The sequence below is a fragment of the Hemitrygon akajei genome, chromosome 8 (assembly GCF_048418815.1).
Source record: "Hemitrygon akajei chromosome 8, sHemAka1.3, whole genome shotgun sequence".
Classification (NCBI taxonomy): domain Eukaryota; kingdom Metazoa; phylum Chordata; class Chondrichthyes; order Myliobatiformes; family Dasyatidae; genus Hemitrygon; species Hemitrygon akajei.
Genome location: NC_133131.1, coordinates 2,504,591 through 2,524,882, shown reverse-complemented (window position 1 = coordinate 2,524,882; position 20,292 = coordinate 2,504,591). Strand labels below are relative to the sequence as shown.

The window sequence follows — 20,292 nt, the reverse complement described above, 5'->3', positions numbered from 1 at the left end:
AATGACTGATGAAAGCAGTTGGACTGAAAGGTCAGGAAGGAAACAACTGAAAGAAAATAAATCAGATTCCAAAGCTGCAGTTAATGGAGACAATGGCATACAGATGTGCATACCTTTGACCAACTTGTGGTTTCAATTTATAGTTCTTCAGCCTGCTCCACATCAAGTGATGCAAACATCTGAGGGAGGAAAAATAGTGATTACCAGACCAACAAGACCATCCAATATTCCCTCCCCTCCTCCACTCATCCCTTCAACGAAACCACCACTACCCTCTGAGAAGCCATCATTCATAATGGGAGGCTCCATCTCACAGGTAAGGTGGCACGTGAGTTTTGCACAGAAAAAAATCAAAGGAGGGAAATTATTTCTTAGTTATATTACATTTCTGATAAAGACAGCTGTATTCAAATTTAGTTTGAATAAACGTTTAATGTGGACTGTCTTTATGGCGTCACTTTTATGAATACAATTTCTTCGAGTCTGGATTTTTAAGCACATGACTCTGCTTAACAAGATAAGAGCCCATGGTATTACAGGAAAGATACTAGCATGGATACAAATCATAGAGACACAGAAAAGTACAGCACAGAAACAGATTTTTCGGCCTATCTAGTCTGTGCCGAACCATTTAAACTGCTTATTCCCATTGATATGCACATTAACCATATCCCTCCATACCCCTACCATCCAGGTATCTATCCAAACTTCTCTTAAGCATTGAAATAGAGCTTGTATGCACCACTTGCACTGGCAGCTTGTTCCACTCTCACAAGTCTCTGAGTGAAGAAGTTTTCCCCTCATGTTCACTTAAACTTCTCACCTTTCACCCTTAACCCATGACCTCTAGTTGGAGTCACACCCAACCTCAGTGGAAAAAGCCTGCTTGCATTTATCCTATCTATACCCCTCATAGTTTTGTATACCTCTTATCAAATCTGCTCTCAATCTTCTGTGTTGTAAAGAATACAGTCCTAGCCGATTCAATCTTTCTATATAACTCAGGTCTTCCAGACCTGGCAACAACCTGGTGCATTTTCTCTGTATTCTTTCAAACTCCTTTACATCTTTCCATAGGTAGGTGACCAAAACTGCACAAAATACTCCAAAGTAAGCCTCTCCAATGTCTTATACAACTTTAAAATAACATTCTAATTCCTGTACTCAGTACTTCGTTCTATGAAAGCCAAGAGTTTTCTTTACAACCCTATCTACTTGTGTTGCCACTTCCAGTGAATTATGGTCCTGTATTCCCAGATCCCTTTGTTCTACCATGTACCTCAGTGCCCTACCATTCACTGTGTAAGACCTATCCTGGTTGATCCTAATGAAGTCGAAAAGCTCAAACTTGTCTGCATTAAATTCCATCTGCCATTTTTTCGACCCATTTTTCCAGCTGGTTCAGATCCCGCTGCAAGCCATGATAGTCATTCTCACTGTCCAACACAGCCCACAATCTTGGTGTCATCCGCAATTTGCTCACCCAGTTGACCACATTATCATCCGGATCATTGGTGTAGATGACAAACAGTGAAGGGCCTAGCACCAATCCCTGTGGCACTCCACTAGTCACGGGCCTCCAGTCTTCTCCTGTCTTCTCCCACAGAGGCAATGTCTAATCCAATTTGTTACCTCATCCTGAACGCCCAGCAACTGAAACTTCTTGACCAGCTTCCCATGCAGGACCTTTTTAAATGCCTTACTAATGTTCATTTAAACAACATCAACTACCTTGCCTTCACTCACTTACCAAGTAACTTCCTCAAAAAACCCTATAAGATTGTTTAGACGTGATCTACCACACAAGAAGTAATGCTGACTATCCTTTATCAGTCCATGTCTATTCAAATACTTCTATATCCAGTCCCCTAGAATACCTTCCAATAACTTTCCCACAACTGGTGTCAGACTCACCAGCCTATAATTTCCTGGTTTATGTTTGGAGCCTTTTTTAAACAGTGGAACAACACCGAGTTGCTAAAGATGATTTAAATATCTCAGCTAGTGCTCTGGCAATTTTTAGACTTGTCTGCCACAGGGTCCAAGGGAGCACCTTGTCAGGCCCTGGGGATTTATCCACCCTGATTTGCTGCAGGATAGCAAACACCACCTCTGTAGTCTCTACAGGGTCCGTGAAGTTGATTCTGCTTTGCCTCACTTCTACAGACTCTGTATCCATCTCCTGCGTAAATAGAGATGCAAAGAATTCATTTAAGATCTCCCTTATCTGTTTTGGCTCCACCCATGGAATTACCATTCTGGTCGTTCAGAGGACCAGTTTTGTCCCTTCCGACCCTTTTGCTTTTAACGTATCTGTAGAATCCTTTAAGATTCCCCTTCACCTTGTCTGCTAGAGCAACTTCATGCCTTCTTTTAGCCTTCCTGATTTCTTCATTGATTTCAGTTGTTCTCTTGCATTTCTTGTATTCGATAAGCACCTCACTTGTTCCTCCTTGCCTATACCTTGTATGTACTTCCTTTTTTTCTCTTAACCAGAGCCTCAATATCTCTTGAAAACCATGGTACCTTACACTTGATATTTTACTTTTTATTCTGACGGGCATATACAAGCTTTGTACTCTCTAAATATTTCATTTTTGAAGGCCTCCCACTTACCAAGTACACTTTTGCCGGGAAACAGCCTGTCCCAATATACATTTGCCAGATCATTTCTGATACCATCAAAATTGGTCTTTCTCCAATTTAGAACCTCTACCCACAAACCAGATCTATCTTTTTGCACACTTACTTTGAAACTAATGGCATTATGGTCACTGGATGCAAAGTGTTCCTTGATACAAACTTTGTCATCTGTGCTTTCTCATTCCCTAATAGTAGATCCAGTATTGGGACTTCTACGTTCTGATGAAAGAAACACTCCTAAGCACATTTGATAAACTCTAAAGATAAAGATTCCCAGTCAATATGTGGAAAGTTAAAATCGCCATCTATAACAACCTTGTTTCTTGTACCAGTCTGTGATCTCCTTACAAATTTGTTCTTCTAAATCCATAGGACTGTTTGGTGGTCTGTAATATAGCCCCATTAACATGGTCATACCTTTTTTATATCTCAGTTCTACCCATAATATAACCATATAACAATTACAACATGAAAACAGGCCATTTCAGCCCTTCTAGTTCGTGCCGAATGCTTACTCTCACCTAATCCCACTGACCCACACACAGCCCATAACCCTCTATTCCTTTCCTGTCCATATACCTATCCAATTTTACTTTAAATGACAATACCGAACCTGCCTCTACCACTTCTACTGGAAGCTCGATCCACACAGCTAACACCCTCGTGTTACCCTTAAACTTTTGCCCCTAACTCTCAACTCATGTCCTCTTGTTTGAATCTCCCCTTCTCTCAATGGAAAAAGCCTATCCACGTCAACTCTATCTATCCCCCTCATAATTTTAAATGCCTCTAACAAGTCCCCCCTCAACCTTCTATGCTCCAAAGAATAAAGACCTAACTTGTTCAACCTTTCCCTGTAACGTAGGTGCTGAAACCCAGGTAACATTCTAGTAAATCTTCTCTGTACTCTCTTTATTTTGTTGACATCTTTCCTATAATTCGGTGACCAGAACTGTACACAATACTCCAAATTTGGCCTTACCAATGCCTTGTGCAATTTTAACATTATGTCCCAACTCCTATACTCAATGCTCTGATTTATAAAGGCCAGCATACCAAAAGCATACCATAATGCCTCACTAGTTGAGTACTCCAGTATGTCCTGACAGAGCACTGTTGTGACATTTTCCCTGACTAGTAAAGCTACCCCTCCTCCTGCTCTTTCATGTCTTAAACAACAGAACTCCAAAATATTGAGCTGCCAGTTCTGCCCCTCCTGCAACCAAGTTTCACTAATGGCTACAACGTCATAATTCCAGGTGTTGATCCATGCCTTGAGCTCATCCACCATTCGTTCGATACTTCTTGCAGTGAAATGCATACAGCTCATGACACTAGTTGCACCATGCTCAACAGGTTCCTCCTTCCGTGATGAGAGCCCAATGATCCAAGGCTTTTATGCCCACCCTCCTACACCAACACCATAGCTACGTGTTAAAATGTGCAATCTTCCTAGTTCTGTCCTTACTAGCAATCCTGAGATCACAACCCTGGAGGTCCTGTCTCTTGGCACAAAAATTACTGAATTTCCTATATACAACTTCGTCACTTGACCTACCCATGTCTTTAGTATCTACATAAAATACTATCTGGCTGTCCACCCTCCTACTTAAGAATGTTGAAGACTTGATCCGAGATGTCCCAGTCTTGGTACCCCGGAAGCAACCAGAAATCTTGCTCTCACCAAGAACCTTCTGTCTGTTCCCTGAACTAACAAATCCCTTATCATAAACAAAAAAATCTGCAGATGCTGGAAATGCATCCAAACAATGCACTCAGAATGGAAAAGAGTATATAGAGGCCAGTGTTGGAGTCAGAGTTAGAAGGTGGGGGGAGGGAAGTAAGAAACACAAGGCGATGGTTGAAACTGGGAGGGGTGAAGTAAAGACCTGGGAAGTTGATTGATGAAAAAGATACAGGGCTGGAGACGGCGGAATCTGATAGGAGAGCACAGAGGCAATGGAAGTACGAGGGAGGTGATGGGCAGGTAAGGAGATAAGATGAGAGAGGAAAAAGGAAATGGGGAATAGTGAAGGGGGAGAGGCATTATCGGAAGTTAGAGAAATCGATGTTCATGCCATCAGGTTGGAGGCTTCCCAGGCGGAATATAAGGTGTTGGTTCCTCCCACCTCAGTGTGGCCTCATCCTGACAGTAGAAGAGGCCATGGACTGGCATGTGGGAATGAGTAGTGGAATTAAAGTGGCTGGAGTCTGGGAGATCCTACTTTTTCTGGCAGGCAGAGTGTAGGGCTCAGTGAAATAGTCTCCCAATCTATGCTGGGTCTCACTGATACACAGGAGGCCACTTTGGAAGCACCAGATACAGTAGATTACCCCACCAGCCTCTGCATCCAGCACATAATTCTCTGTAACTTCCGCCATCTCCAACAGGATTCCACCACCCCTCTTCCTCCCCCCCCCCCCCCCCAACTTTCTTCTTTCTGCGGGGATCGCTTCCTATGCATCCCCCTTGTCCATTTGTCCCTCCCACTGATCTCCCTCTTGGCAATTAGTCTTGCAAGCAGAACAAGTACTACACTTGCCTACTTCCCTACTACCATTCAGGGGCCCCAAACAGTGCTTCCAGGTGAGACGACACTTCACCCATGAATCTTTTGGGGTCATCTACTGTATCCGCTGCTCCTGGTGGGGCCCAATTGGGAGACTGGGAGATTGGGAGACTGCTTCACCAAGCATCTACACTCCATTCACCAGAAAAAGCATGATCTCCCGGTGGCCACACATTTTAATTCTATTTCCCTTTCCCATTTGGACATGTCAGTCCATGACCTCTTTGCTGAGGCCCCACTCAGGTTGGAGGTGCAACACATTGTATTCCATCTGGGTACCCTCCAACCTGATGGCATGAACATCAATTACTTAAACCTGTGGTAATGCCTACAATTTCCCATTCCTCCTTCCCTCTCTCACTTTATCTCCTTACCTGCCCATCACCTCCCTCTGGTGCTCTTCCCCCTTTACTTTCTTCCATGGCCTTTTGTCCTCTCCTATCAGATTCCCCTTTCTCCAGCCCTGTATCTCTTTCACCAATTAGCTTCCCAGCACTTTACTTCATCCTTCCCCCTCCCGGTTTCATCTACCACCTTGCGTTCCTTTTCACCCCCCATCTTTTAACTCAACTCCTCATCTTTCTTTTTTTCAGTTCTGCCGAAGGGTTTTGGCCTAAAATATCGACTGTACTTTTTCCCATAAATGCTGCCTGGCCTGCTGAGCTCTCCCAGCATTTTGTGGTGTGGCTTGGATTTCCAGCATCTGCAGATTTTCTCTGTTTGAGTTGTAACTGAGATGCTTCAGAATGTAGCATGCTGTCCTCTGCTGGCAGTTGGGTCAGCACAAGATTAATTTCTCTCTTGTTACTTCCATACAAGAATCGTTTGATTTGTTTAACGATACTAGACTAAGAGCCTGAGTCTCATTGACCAAGCTAGTGTGACATCAGGAATCTCCTGATGGAGGAACAATGCAAGGGATAATACTGTCCACTTTGAGCTGAAGCTACAATGAGTCCAGTCAGTTGAATTAAATAAAGTCACAATGGGTGTTGGAAATCTGAAATGAAAATGTGTTGGAGATACTTAGGTCAGGCAGCAGAGAGAGAGCAGACTGGCATTTCAGATGGATAACCTTTCATCAGAACTGGGAAAAGTAGGAGGTCAATGGGTATTAAAGAACAGAACGGGGAAGAGATTATATGAAATTGCTGAATTGATTGTGTAGAGCCGATTGCTGCATCATGTCAAATGACGAGAAGAGGTACTGTTTCCACACTGAAACCACGTATAAGGCAGAGGTCAGAGAGAGACAGGGTGGAAGAGAAATTCAAAGTGAAGGACAACTGGGAGCAGGGAGCATAGAATTCTGTTTGCAGAAAGAGCTGAGAGTTTCACATTATGACTAAATTCAACTTTCCCAGTATGGCAGAGACCTTATGCTTGGTTGGAAGGGTCACAGAACTGAAATGTGACTGTTCTTCTTTCCTGACTGGCTATGGTTTTCCAGTGGTTTGCATTTTTGAGTCACTTTGGTTGTGCTGAAAAATGATAACGAGGAACTCTGTAGTGGTGCTGGAAAGGGGATAGTTGAATGCAGAAATGGGGAATGGAATGGATACAGGGGGGCACCCAGGCGACCACCATTACTGAGGGGTGCCCTGAATTCCAATTTGTTTTGAGCCTTTTGCAACATGGTGTACTGTAACAACTCAACATTGTATATATTCAGCTGTCAAGCATTTAGTATCATAATAAAAATATTGTAATTAAATGGCATCTGTAATTGGGTAATGAGTGTAGCCATGTGTGAATGTCTTTAAACTTGTTACAGCAGTACATGGACGCAGCTACCTGCCACAGTTGGTTACAGGTAAGGACACTTCAACTATTTTAATTTCTGTAAATGCTATTGTTTGATTCATGTGACAGTAAGGTATCTGGGATGTGGCAGAACTGCCCCTGCAGAAATTCTCTATGGAATGTGTTACTGCTGAATTGAAAAGTAATATTTGTACAGGAAGACTGGTCAATTCTGCTACAGTACTGATTACTGGAGCTGACTCACCGGATACACATTAATAGCCAATGCTATAATTGGGTGTGTATCAGTCAAGTTCTGATTAGGAAGTGCTCTTCTAAAGGTGAAACCAAAGTCAAGATTTTGAAGTGTGTGGAAATGAGCAACCTGAGATGAACCACATGCATGCCATTATCATCCTTTTTGCAGTTATACCCTAGAAAGGGAATATGAGGGCTTTATTATTGCTGTTTCACCTTTCCAGTGTATTACATAACTGAACTATCCCTTGCCTAATTGAGCTGCTTGCAACTAAAATAAACCTAAGTACTATACCAACAGTATTAATCAGATTTTGAAACACACATCCAATTATTCTCCTTAACATTTGAGGTGTATTGAATTTGAATAGGTAATTTTGAAATATGTAATTGCCATCTAATGTCATGTCATGAAACGATGCATTATAACTATCATTTGATGCTAAAATTTAATACTAATTACAATTTAGAAATGAAGCAAACAATTTTTCCTTTTCCTTTTCAGGTAACTCCTGGCGTGTATCTACCCCCTCACAGCCAAGTATCTTATAGCCAAGAAGCTGTGAAAAATGCAGTGGGTTCTATTTCCTTGGGGCTGCCAAGGCAACAGGAGCCTGTGAAACCTGGTGAGCACCACTTGCATTTCTATTTCAAGCAACATTGATTGCCATATGTCAAAGATCAAGGTCAAGAGTTGCTTATCAAAAGATGTGTGGGAATCCTGTGAAATAGTAACCATTTGTAAATGCTGTTCACCCACCAATTAATAAACAGATGGAACTTGCTCCCATAAGGAAGAGTGAGGTACATGGTGCTTAAGACAAAGGTGGGTGAAACAGGATAAGTCCTGTACTTTCTCCTCCATTCAGTGAGACCAAGGCTGATTTTTTAAACTCAGCACCACTTTCCTGCTCTAACCTCATTTCTGTTTGTTTGGTTATTATCTAAAAAGTCACTAATATCTGTCTAGCAATTACTCAATGAGTGAATCTCTATAGCCTTCTTCAGCATTTTGTGTATGTTGCTCAGACTTCAAGCATTTGCAGATTTTCTCTTGTTTGGTTCTGTGAGTTGGAATGTAGAACAGTACAGTGTGGTATGGGCCCTTTGGCCCACAGTTTTGTGCCAACCGATATAAACCTTGCCCTTATACATAGCGCATAAATGTTCCATTTTTCTTGTATCTACATGCCTATCTAAGAGTCTTTTAAATGTTTTTATTGGCGCATGGCCAAGTGGTTAAGGCGTTCGTCTAGTTATCTGAAGGTCGCTAGTTCGAGCCTTGGCTGAGTCTGCACGTGCGTCCTTGAGCAAGGCACTTAACCACATATTGCTCTGCGATGACACTGGTGCCAAGCTGTATGGGTCCTAATGCCCTTCCGTTGGACAACATTGGTGGCGTGGAGAGGGGAGACTTGCAGCTTGGGCAACTGCTGGTCTTCCATTAAAAAAAACCTTGCCCAAGCGTGCGCCCTGGAAACTTTACAAGATGCAAATCCATGGTCTATTGAGACTAACAGAGGCCTACACAAATGTTTTTATTATTATCAGCCTCTGCCACCACATGCTGGGGGTTTAATAAAAAATACTACTACTGACATTTCCCCTAAACTTTCCTCCACTAGCCTTAAACAAATGTCTCCTGATATTGGCAACTGCTTCCCTGAGAAAAAAGAATGCTTCCTGCCCACTCTGTCAAGGCTTGTCATTATCTTATACACTTCTATCAAGTCGCCTCTCATCCTGCTTTGCTCCAGAAAGAAAAGCCCTAATTTGTGCATCCTATCGTCATAAGACGTGTTCTCTAATCTAGCCAGATTCCTGGTAAATCTCCTCTGCACACACTCTAAAGCTTCCACATACTTTAAAGAGGACAACCAGAACTGAACACCATACCTCCAAGTGTAATCTAACCTGAGTTTTAGAGAGCTGCAACATTATATCACGGCAGTTGAGCTTGATTGCCCTATTAATGAAGGCCAACATACTATACACTTCTTAACTATCCAGTTAACGTCTTGACAACTTTAAGGGATCTGATAATGGTACACATCAAAACCTCCACTCCTTCCACACCGGACATTCAATGTGCTTACTGACAGAACTGCTCCATGACAAATGTCATAGTATTTATTAGCACCTGGCATTAACATCTAGAAAGCATGGACACTCCTGTCAGAGTGCTGTTGCTAGATTTCAGTTCAGCATTTACCATTATAGTCCCATAGACCTTGGTGAACAAGCTACTCCTTTGCCTAATTACATCACTATACAACTGCGTGTTGGACTTCCTAACCAACAAACCTCAGATGGTCAAAGATACATGATGTCTCCCCTTCCCCACCATCCTCAAGACAGGTGCCCTCCAGGGCTATGTGCTAAGCCACTGCTGTACATCTAGCCTTGCATCACTTTATGCACATAAAAGCAATCTCTGTATATAAACTATCTTCTATATTTATATATTTTTTAAATTATTGTTTTCTTTATCATTTTGTGTTTCTTGTGCTGTATCGGATCTGAAGTAACAATTATTCCATTCTCCTTTACACTTATGTACTGGAAATTACATTAAACAATCTTGAATTTTGAATCTGTGGCCGTGGATTTGTCTTCGATAGTGAGGATGTTTATTGATAGATGCCACCTTCATGAGGCACAACCCTTAATAAAGTCATAGAGAAGTACAGCGTAGAATCAGACCCTCCACCCCATCTAGTCTATATGAAACTATTTAAACTGCCTACTCCCGTCGACCTCGACCTACATCGGGACCATAGCTCTCCATCCATCAACCTGCACCAGGACCATAGCTCTCCATACCCCTACCATCCATGTACCTAGCAAAACATCTCTTAAATGTTGAAGTCGACCTCATGTGCACGACTTATGCTGGCAGCTGGTTACATACTCTCAACCCTCTGAGTGAAGAAATTTCCTCTCGTTCCCCTTAAACTTTTCACCTTTCACCAATAACCCATGACCTGTATTGTAGTCCCACCCATCCTCAGTGGAAAAAGCCTGCTTATTGGTTCCGGTGATGTCATCGTCGAGAATGGCAGCTTAAGTCACTCGCTCCTCCGGGAAAAATGCGTATTAAGCCCCGTTATTCCATCAAATATAGTATTTTTCAAAAAATATTTGAACTGAAAAGAGGGGCAAAAATGGGGGGAAGGAACGGAAATAAAAAAAGCGACACTGCGGAGCCTGCGTCCGAGAGGAGTGCAGCGAGCGGCTCGGCGACCCAACCGCGTGCTAGCGAGGCGGCTGCTTGGCCTCGTTCAGACAAAGCGGCGAATATCTTCGAAATCCTGAAAGAAATAATGGAGGTCCAGAAAGAAATAAAGCAGCAGCTCCGGGATATTAAGGCAGAGCTCGCCAGCGTTAATCAAAAAATAGCGGTGGCAGAGACTCGAATCGAGAAGGTGGAAGATCTCATTCAAAACGTGGAACGGATACTGAGTAAGACAATAAAATATTACATCACCAAGAAGGTAAACTGCTTGACCTGGAGGGAAGATCATGGCGGAAAAATATCAGAGTCTACAACGTTCCAGGAGGAGCGGAGGGTTCATGTATGACGGGGTTTGTCGAAAAGCTACTGCGGGACGCGCTGGATATTCCCTCGGTTATGAAGCTGGAAATCGAGAGGATGTACCGCGCGCTGGTTCCGAAACCTACCCAGGACAGAAAGCCACGCTATATAATAATTAAATTCCTTCTGTACAGCACCAAGACACAGATTCTACAAAGGGCCTGGGGTAAGAAGAGAGTGTTTTTCGACGAAAAATTAATATATTTCGACCAAGATTACCCCCCCCCCCCCCCCGGCTGTCCTGCAGAAACGCAAAGAATACTCTGAAGTAAAGCGAGTACTGAAGCAAAATAAGATTAGATTTCAAACTCTGTACCCTGCTAAACTTCAGGACGCGGTTGTACCAGACGGTGGAAGAGGCGACTACAGACATGAAGGCCAGAGGTTTGCCCATCAGTGTCACCAAAATGAGGGAAAGCCTGACTGAGGAACTGTCTCGCTCCGCTTGGGAAATAGTGCGAGAATCGAGAAGGCAGGAGACGAGAGGAGGCCGAGAGAAATATATCAGGAAGAGACTGGGAGTTTCCCAAAGACAGTCCTCACCCCCTTCAGAAGAGCCATAAGGTTTAGCTAACTTTAAAAATGTTGAGAAGCTAAATGAAACCAAAAGTACACGGTGATGTACCTATCTCGAGAAATACTTATTATAATGTGGATTTTATATTACTTAGTTGTTATTCTTTATTTGCTCACTTACATTTTGGTGGGGAAAAAGGAGTGTGTGTGTGTGTATGTATATATATAGGAGGAGTACACAGGGAAATCTTTTCTGTGTAATGGATTTGTTCACTGACTTTTATGAATACTGCATTGGGAGCCCTCAACCCACAAGTAGGAAGGGGTTATCCCCCACAGCTAGACATTCCTCTAGCTCAACGCAGGGTCATCTACTAGTGACCTCAGCCTTGGATTCATACGTTCGTTGCCATTTTTGTTATTATCTGCGTTTCTTGGTTCTTATTTGTTCAGGGAGTATATCGATCAAGTTTTATTCTAATTTCAATGGTACATTGAAAGATAAATACAGATGGCTAAGGACAAGGTAATATTCATTTCTTTTGATGCTGTCTGGCCTGCCAGCATTTTGTGTTTTTATTTATTTCCAGCATCTGCAGATTCACTCGTGTGACAAGGTAAAATTCATTTCTTTTAATGTCAATGGGCTATTAAATCCAATCAAACGTAAGAGAATCTTATCCAATTTGGAACAATTTGATTCATACTAGAAAAAATGGTTTAACTAAATAATGCCTCATAGGCCTGACTTTATTCTCACAAATCAATGAATCTGTTGTAAAAACAAAAGATCACTCCCTACTTGTACATAGTTCTTCCCTTTTGCTTGTTTTTTTCTCTCCACTCTTTTCTATAAGTGTGTACCTCAGATAAATACTTTGTGGAGATTTGTGATATATATGATATATAGGTACAATGTCTGAAACACATCTTATGGAAATGTTTGTTTGTTGATGAACTTCAATAAAAAAAATTCCAAAAAAAAAAGGAAAAAGCCTGCTTACATTTACCCTATCTACACCCCTCATAATCTTGTATACCTCGATCAAATCACCTCACAATCTTCTACATTCCAAGAAATAAAGTTCTAACCTATTCAGTCTTTTCTTATATAACTTGGGTCCTCCAGATTCGGTAACATCCTTGTAAATTCTCTCAGTACATTGATTTATGAAGGTCAATAAACTAAAAGCTTTCTTTATGTTCTTTACATTCCAATGAGACAGGAAAGTTCTGGTACGGTACAGGAACCGTGGTGTACTAAGGCTATAATAAATCTAGTCAAGAAGAAAAGAAAAGCTTACAAAAGGTTCAAAGAGCTAGGTAATGTTAGAGCTCTAGAAGATTATAAGGCTACTAGGAAGGAATTTAAGAAGGAAATTAGGAGAGCCAGAAGGGGCCATGAGAAGGCCTTCATGGGCAGAATTAAGGAAAACCCCCAAGGCATTCTACAAGTATGTGAAGAGCAAGAGGATAAGGCGAGAAAGAATAGGACCTATCAAGTGTGATAGTGGGAAAGTGTGTATGGAACCAGAGGAAATAGCAGAGGTACCTAAAGAATACTTCAGTATTCACTATGGAAAGGGATCTTAGTGATTGTAGTGATGACTTACAGCAGACTGAAAAGCTTGAGCATGTAGATATTAAGAAAGAGGATGTGCTGGAGCTTTTGGAAAGCATCAAGTTGGATAAGTGGCCGGGACCAGATGAAATGTAGCTTAGGCTACTGTGGGAGGTGAGGGAGGAGATTGCTGAGCCTCTGGTGATGATCTTTGCATCATCAATGGGGACGGGAGAGGTTCTGGAGGATTGGAGGGTTGCGGATGTTGTTCCTTTATTCAAGAAAGCGAGTAGAGATAGCCCAGGAAATTATAGACCAGTGAGTCTTACATCAGTGTTGGTAAGTTGATGAAGAAGATCCTGAGAGGCAGGATTTATGAACATTTGGAGAGGTATAATATGATTAGGAGTAGTCAGCATGGCTTTGTAAAGGGCAGGTCGTGCCTTGCGAGCCTGATTGAATTTTTTGAGGATGTGACTAAACACATTGATGAAGGAAGAGCAGTAGATGTAGTGTAAATGGATTTCAGCAAAGCATTTGATAAGGTACCCCATGCAAGGCTTATTGAGAAAGTAAGGAGGCATGGGATCCAAGGGGACATTGCTTTGTGGATCCAGAACTGGCTTGCCCACAGAAGGCAAAGAATGGTTTTTTGACAGGTCATATTCTGCATGGAGGTCGGTCACCAGTGGAGTGGCTCAGGATCTTTTCTGGGACCCTTACTCTTCATGGTTTTTATAAATGAGCTGGATGAGGAAGTGGAGGGATGGGTTAGTAAGTTTGCTGATGACACAAAGGTTGGAGGTGTGGATAGTGTGGAGAGCTGTCAGAGGTTACAGCGGGACATTGATAGAATGCAAAAGTGGGCTGAGAAGTGGCAGTTGGAGTTCAACCCAATTGTTCATTGTGGTAGGTCAAATATGATGGCAGAGTATAGTATTAATGGTAAGACTCTTAGCAGTGTAGAGGATCAGCGGGATCTTTGGGGTCCGAGTCCATAGGACACACAAAGCTGCTGTGCAGGTTGACACTGTGCTTAAGAAGGCATACGGTGTATTGGCCTTCATCAATCATGGAATTGAATTTAGGAGCCGAGAGGTAATGTTGCAGCTATATAGGACCCTGGTCTGACCCCACTTGGAGTATTGTGCTCAGTTCTGGTTGCCTCACTACAGGAAGGATGTGGAAGCCATAGAAAGGGTGCAAAGGATATTTACAAGGATGTTGCCTGGATTGGGGAGCGTGCCTTATGAGAATAGGTTGAGTGAACTGGGCCTTTTCTCCGTGGACTAAAGGAGGATGAGAGGTGACCTGATAGAGATGTACAAGATGATGAGAGGTATTGATTATGTGATAGTCAGAAGCTTTTTCCCAGGGCTGAAATGGTTGTCACAAGAGGACACAGGCTTAAGGTGCTGGGGAGTAGGTACAGAGGAGATGTCAGGGATTGGTTTTTTACTCAGTGTGGTGAGTGTGTGGAATGAGCTGCCAGCAACGGTGGTGGAGGCGGATACGATAGGGTCTTTTAAGAGGCTTTTCAAGAGATGCATGGAGCTTAGTAAAGTAGAGGGCTATAGGTAAACCTAGTAATTTCTACGGTAACGACATGTTCAGCACAACTTTGTGGGCTGAAGGGCCTGTATTGTGCTGTAGGTTTTCTTAATGTTTCTGTGTTTGTATAACCCTATCAACCCATGACACCACTTTCAATGAATTATAGACCTGTTTATCCAGCTCCCTTTGTTCTATCACACACCTCAGTGCCTTACATGGTGTAAGACCTACCCTGGTTGTTCCTAGCAAAGTGCACAAGCTCACATTTGTCTGCATTAAATTTTATCTGCTGTTTTTAGCCCATTTTCCCAACTGATGCAGATCCCTCTGAAGGCATGATAGCCTTCCTTACTGTCCACTACATCCCCAAACTTGGAGTCATCCACAAATTTGCTCATATAGTTAATCACATTATCATACAAATCGTTGATATAGATAACAAACAACAAAGGACCCAACACCAATCGTACAGCACTCCACTAATCACCAGTCAGAGAAGCAATCCTCTGCTACCACTCTGTCTTCTCCCACAAAGCCAACATTTAATCCAATTTACTTCCTCATCTTGAACCTTCTTGACCAGGGGTACCTTATCAGAAGCCTTTCTAAAGTCCATGTAGACAATAACTACTGCCTTGCCTTGATCCACTTCCCTAGTAACATCCTTGAAAAATTCTGTAAGATTGGTTAGACGAGACCTACCATGTTTGAGCTGTGCTGACCATCATAAATCAGTCCATGTCTATCCAAATATTTATAGATCTGGTCCCCTAGATTACCTTTAAATAACTTTCCCATAACTGGTGACTCAACTGGCCTATAATTTTCTGGTTGATGTTTAGAGCCTTTTTTAAGCAGCGAAACAACATTGGCTCTCCTACAATCCTATAGTACCTCTCCTGTTACTAGTAATGTTTTAAATGTCTGTGCTAGGGCCCTGGCAATTTCTATACTTGCCTCCTGAGAAGACACCTTATCAGGCCTTAGGGATTTATCTACCCTGATATGCCTCAGGGTAGCAAACACCACTTACTCTGTAATCAGTACAGGGCCCATGAAGTTGATGCTGCTTTGCCTCACTTCTATAGACTCTGTATCCACCTCCTAAGTAAATAGAGATGCAAAGAATTCATTTAAGATCTCCACTATCTGTTTTGGCTCCGCTCATGGATTACCATTCAGGTCTTCTAGAGGATCAATTTTGTCCCTTGCAATCCTTTTGATCTGAACATATCTGTAGAATCCCTTAGGATTCTCCTTCACCTTTTCTGCTAGCGCAACTTCATGCCACCTTTTCTCTTAACTAGGGCCTCAATTTCTCTTGAAAACCAAGTTTCCCTATACTTACTATCTTTACCTTTCTATTCGGACAGGCACATACAAGCTTTAGACCATAAGATATAGGAGCAGAAGTAGGCCATTTGGCCCATCGAGTCTGCTCCACCATTCAATCATGGGCTGATCCATGTCATCCAGCCATCCCCACTCCCCTGCTTTCACCCCATACCCTTTGATGCCCTGACTAAACAAGAACCTATCTATCTCTGCCTTAAATACACCCAATGACTTGGCCTCCACGGCTGCTCATGGCAACAAATTCCACAGATTTACCACCCTCTGACTGAAGTAATTTCTCCACATCTCTGTTGTAAATGGACATCCTTCAATCCTGAAGTCACGCCCTCTTGTCCTAGAATCCTCTACCATGGGAAATAACTTTGCCATATCTAATCTGTTCAGGCCTTTTAACATTCGGAATGTTTCTATGAGATCCCCCGCCCCCCCCCATTCTCCTATTCTCCTGAACTCTAGGGAATACAGCCCAAGAGCTACCAGACGTTCCTCATATGGTAACCCTCTCATTCCTGGAATCATTCTCGTGAATCTTCTGTGAACCCTCATCAATGTCAGTATATGCTTTCTAAAATAAGGAGCCCAAAACTGCTCAAAGTGTGGTCGCACAAGTGCCTTATAGAGCCTCAGTATCACATCCTGGCTCTTATATTCTATACCTCTAGAAATGAATGCCAACATTGCATTCGCCTTCTTCACAGCTGACTCAACCTACAGGTTAACCTTTAGGGTATCTTGCACAAGGACTCCCAAGTCTCTTTGCATCTCTGCATTTTGAATTCTCTCCCCATCTAAATAATATTTTATTTCTTCCACCGAAGTGCATGACCATACACTTTCCAACGTTGTGATCTGAAGGGCAGGACCTCCCGGGTTGTGATCTCAGGATTGCTACCTGTGTCACATGCTAGTGAGGCCAGAACTAGGATGATTATACAGTTTGGAGTTGGTGTGGGGGGGGGGGGGGGGGGGGCACAAGATTTTGGATCATTGGGCTTTCTTCCAGGGAAGGTGGGACCTGTATAGAAGGAACAGTTTGTACTTGAACCGGAGGGGAACTAAGATTCTAGCAGGAAGGTTCGTTAAAACTGCACGGTAGGGTTTAAAATGAGTTGCAGGTGGAGGGAACCAGAGTGCCAGCTTTGTACTCTTCAAATTTCTTTTTGAAGACTTCCCACTTTCTGAGTACATCTTTGCCAAAAAAACAGCCTGTTTCAATCCACACTTGCCAGATTATTTTTGATACCATCAAAATGGGCCTTTCTTCAATTTAGAATATTAAACTGTGGACCAGACCTATCTTTTTGCTTTACATCCAGTGACCACAATACCATTAGTTTCAAAGTGTTCTCCTACACAAATGGCTGTCACCTGCCCTGTCTCATTCCCTAATAGCAGATCCAACATTGCACACTCTCTCGGGACATCTGATTAAGGAAGCCTTTCTGAGCACATTTGACAAACTCTATCCCACCTAGTCCTTTTACAGTATGGGATTCCCAGCTGATATATGGAAAGTTAAAATCATCTACCTTAACAACCTTATGTTTCTTGTATCAGCCTGCAATCTCTTCAAATTTGTTCCTGTAAATCCCTCGGACTGTTGGGTGTTTGGAATGTAGCCCCATTAACATGGTCATATCTTACTAATTTCTCAGTTCCACCCATAACACCTCACTGGTCGTGTTCTCCAGTCCATCCTGACAGAGCACTGCTGTAACATTTTCCCTGACTAGTAGTGTCACCCCTCCTCCTTTAATCAATCCATCTCTGTTATGTCTAAAGTAATGGACACTGTAACTCTTGTGTCTAAAACAACAGAACTCTGGAATATTGAGCTGCCAGTCCCACCCCTCCTGCAACCAAGTCTCACTAATGGCTATAATGTCATAAATCCAGGTGTTAATCTGTGTCCTGAGCTCATCTGTCTTTCCTACGATATTTTTTCCATTAAAATATACGCAGCTCAGGACACCAGTTGCATCTTGCTCAGCCTTTTGATTCATGTCTTTGTCTGCGGTCTTGCCAACATATGCCTGTACAATTTCTCCGCTAACTGTTCTGGCACTCTGGTTCCCTCTGCCTACAACTCAATTTAAACCCTATCGTGCAGTTTTAACGAACCTTCCTGCTAGGATATTAGTTCCCCTCCAATTCAAGTGCAAACCATCCCTTCTGTACAAGTCCTACCTTCCCTGGAAGAGAGCCCAATGATCCAAAATCTTGTGCCCTCTCTCCTACACTAACTCCTTAGCCATGTATTAAACTGTATAATCGTCCTAGTTCTGGCCTCACTAGCATGTGGCACTGGTAGCAATCCTGAAATCACAACCCTGGATGTCCTTCCCTTCAGCTTAGTATCTAACTCTGTGAGCTCCCTGTGCGGATCCTCGTCACTTGTCCTACCCATGGACCACAACCTCTGGCTGTTAGCCCTCCCACTTAAGAATTCTGAGGACTCAACCCGAGATGTCCCAGAGCTTGGCACAAGGAAGATTTTTTGAAGATGTTCCCACTTGCAATCCCAAGTTCTTGCCAAATGTTTATTGTAATTATCCTTGCCCCCATTACTTTCCCATTTCATCTGCTGTTGTCTGTGTCTGTGGCTATGCTAAAGATCAGAGTTGTGGTCACGATCTGTAAAATATCGTCTATCAAGAGGTCCATCACCTCACCAAGTTCAATGCAGAGTACCATATCCAGTCTGGCCTCTCCTAGTCTGTCTGTCCACATATTGTAATTGAATCGATAATTCTTCCTGGACACACTTAACAAGCTCTGCCTCATCTGGCCTTTTGCCAATCAATATTAGCGATGCTGAAGTCACTCAAAATCTACCTACTTATCTGCTTTTCAGTGTCCCGGTGCCTATTGTGGAGCCTGTGGAATACTCCCAACAGAGTGATTGCTCTGCTCCCTTCCTGCTTCTGACTTCCACCCACACTGACTTAATGGACGATTTCTCCACAATGTTTTCCCTTCCTGCTGCTGTGATACTCAGCTTGAATAGCAATGTCGCTCTCCGCCCCCACCCACCACCCCTCTTATGTTCTTCCCTATCCATTTTGAAGCATCTAAACCATGGAACATCAAGCAGGCAACCTGGCACTTGTGACAGACAAGTCTCTGTAATTGCCACAACATTGTAATCTGCTAAATTGCATCTGCTCTGGTATTATTCATTTTGGACAGCTCAGTGGTGCAGCCAGAAGTGCCACTGCGTCATAGTGCCAAAGACCTGGGTTCAAACCCTGGGGTGAGAGAAGTGATCAAATTTGAGAACTGATGAGAAAGTATCATAACATCATAGTCATACGGCATAAAAACAAGCATTTGGTCTATCATTGACCAATGTGTACCCACCTGTGATAATCCCATCTCCCAGCACTTCACCCAAAGCCTTTTATAACAGTAATTCACACATTTCTCTTGGCACTTCCTAAATGTTGGTTACTCTGCTGCCAGCTGTCTCTCCGGCAGTCTGTTCCAGATGCTCACCACTCTCCCCCTCTGGTGATCCATTTCATGTACAGTTGCAAAAAAAGGTTTCATGAACCCTTTGCAATTACCTGGTTTTATGTATTAATTACTCCTAAAATGTCTGATTTTCATCTAAGTCACAATAATAAATGAACACAATCTGCCTAAACTAATTGTAGATTTCATGTCTTTATTGAACACATTGTTTAATCATTCACAGTCTAGGCTGTAAAGAGTATGTGAACCCTTGTATTTGATAACTGGTATGACCTCCTTTAGCAGCAATAGGCTCCACCAAATGTTTCCTGTAGCTGCTGATCAGACTTGCACAACAGCGAGGAGGAATTTTAGACCATTCCTCCATACAAAACTGTTTAAGTTCCTCAAGATGAGCTGAGGGTTGCAGACATTTTTAGTAGTGTCAGAGACTATCAGGGAAAACTGCAAGTGGCAGCGAGGGCAGCAGGGCTGAGCCCTAGTCTATTACATTCTCTGTGTTGGTTATCAGCATGTGAAGAGGGTGTGGGGGCTTCTGGCAGCATTTTTAAAAGGCGTGCTTGTGATTAGGTGACAGGGCTGAATTTAAAAGACAAAGGAAATGTGAAAGCAGTAAGTTTGTAACTGGTTTTGTTCTTGATTTTCCAGGTCCATTACAATTCATTAAACAAGAGGAACTCTCTCCCAGGAGCCACAATCCCCAGCCTGAGGGCCTGCTGTCTAGGGCAGCTTATGAAGCCAATATGGTGAGAGGTAAGGTGATAAATAATTCAAAATCTGACATTGCTGCAAGCATAGTAGGTGATGTGTAAAATTATCTGGAAAGACTTATTCACAAATTTCAGCAATTGTTGAAAAAAGCATGATTTTACTCTTGTTTTCCAACAGGTGGTCCAATCGCAACCATTCAGGACACCGGTTTAACAAGAGGCAGCCCAATAAACAAGGTTTCTGCAGAACCACCCTCTTACCGGGGCTCCATCACTCAGGTATGTACCATTGTCTCCTTCCTATTGACCTCC

General features: G+C 42.7%; 1 protein-coding gene across 13 annotated transcripts in view; it reads left to right on the top strand.

The window, feature by feature from the left end:
• ncor1 (nuclear receptor corepressor 1) overlaps positions 1 to 20,292 on the top strand; it is a 273,467-nt gene that overhangs the window by 176,784 nt on the left and 76,391 nt on the right. For 10 of the 13 annotated variants that reach the window (XM_073053048.1, XM_073053047.1, XM_073053052.1 and 7 more), the window contains exons 24-28: positions 144 to 316; positions 6,988 to 7,026; positions 7,720 to 7,840; positions 19,919 to 20,023; positions 20,159 to 20,259. In XM_073053048.1, coding sequence (XP_072909149.1) covers positions 144 to 316; positions 6,988 to 7,026; positions 7,720 to 7,840; positions 19,919 to 20,023; positions 20,159 to 20,259 — 539 coding nt within the window. The remainder of the gene's footprint in view (positions 1 to 143; positions 317 to 6,987; positions 7,027 to 7,719; positions 7,841 to 19,918; positions 20,024 to 20,158; positions 20,260 to 20,292) is intronic. The other 3 variants (XM_073053059.1, XM_073053053.1, XM_073053050.1) reach the window with 2 other exon arrangements.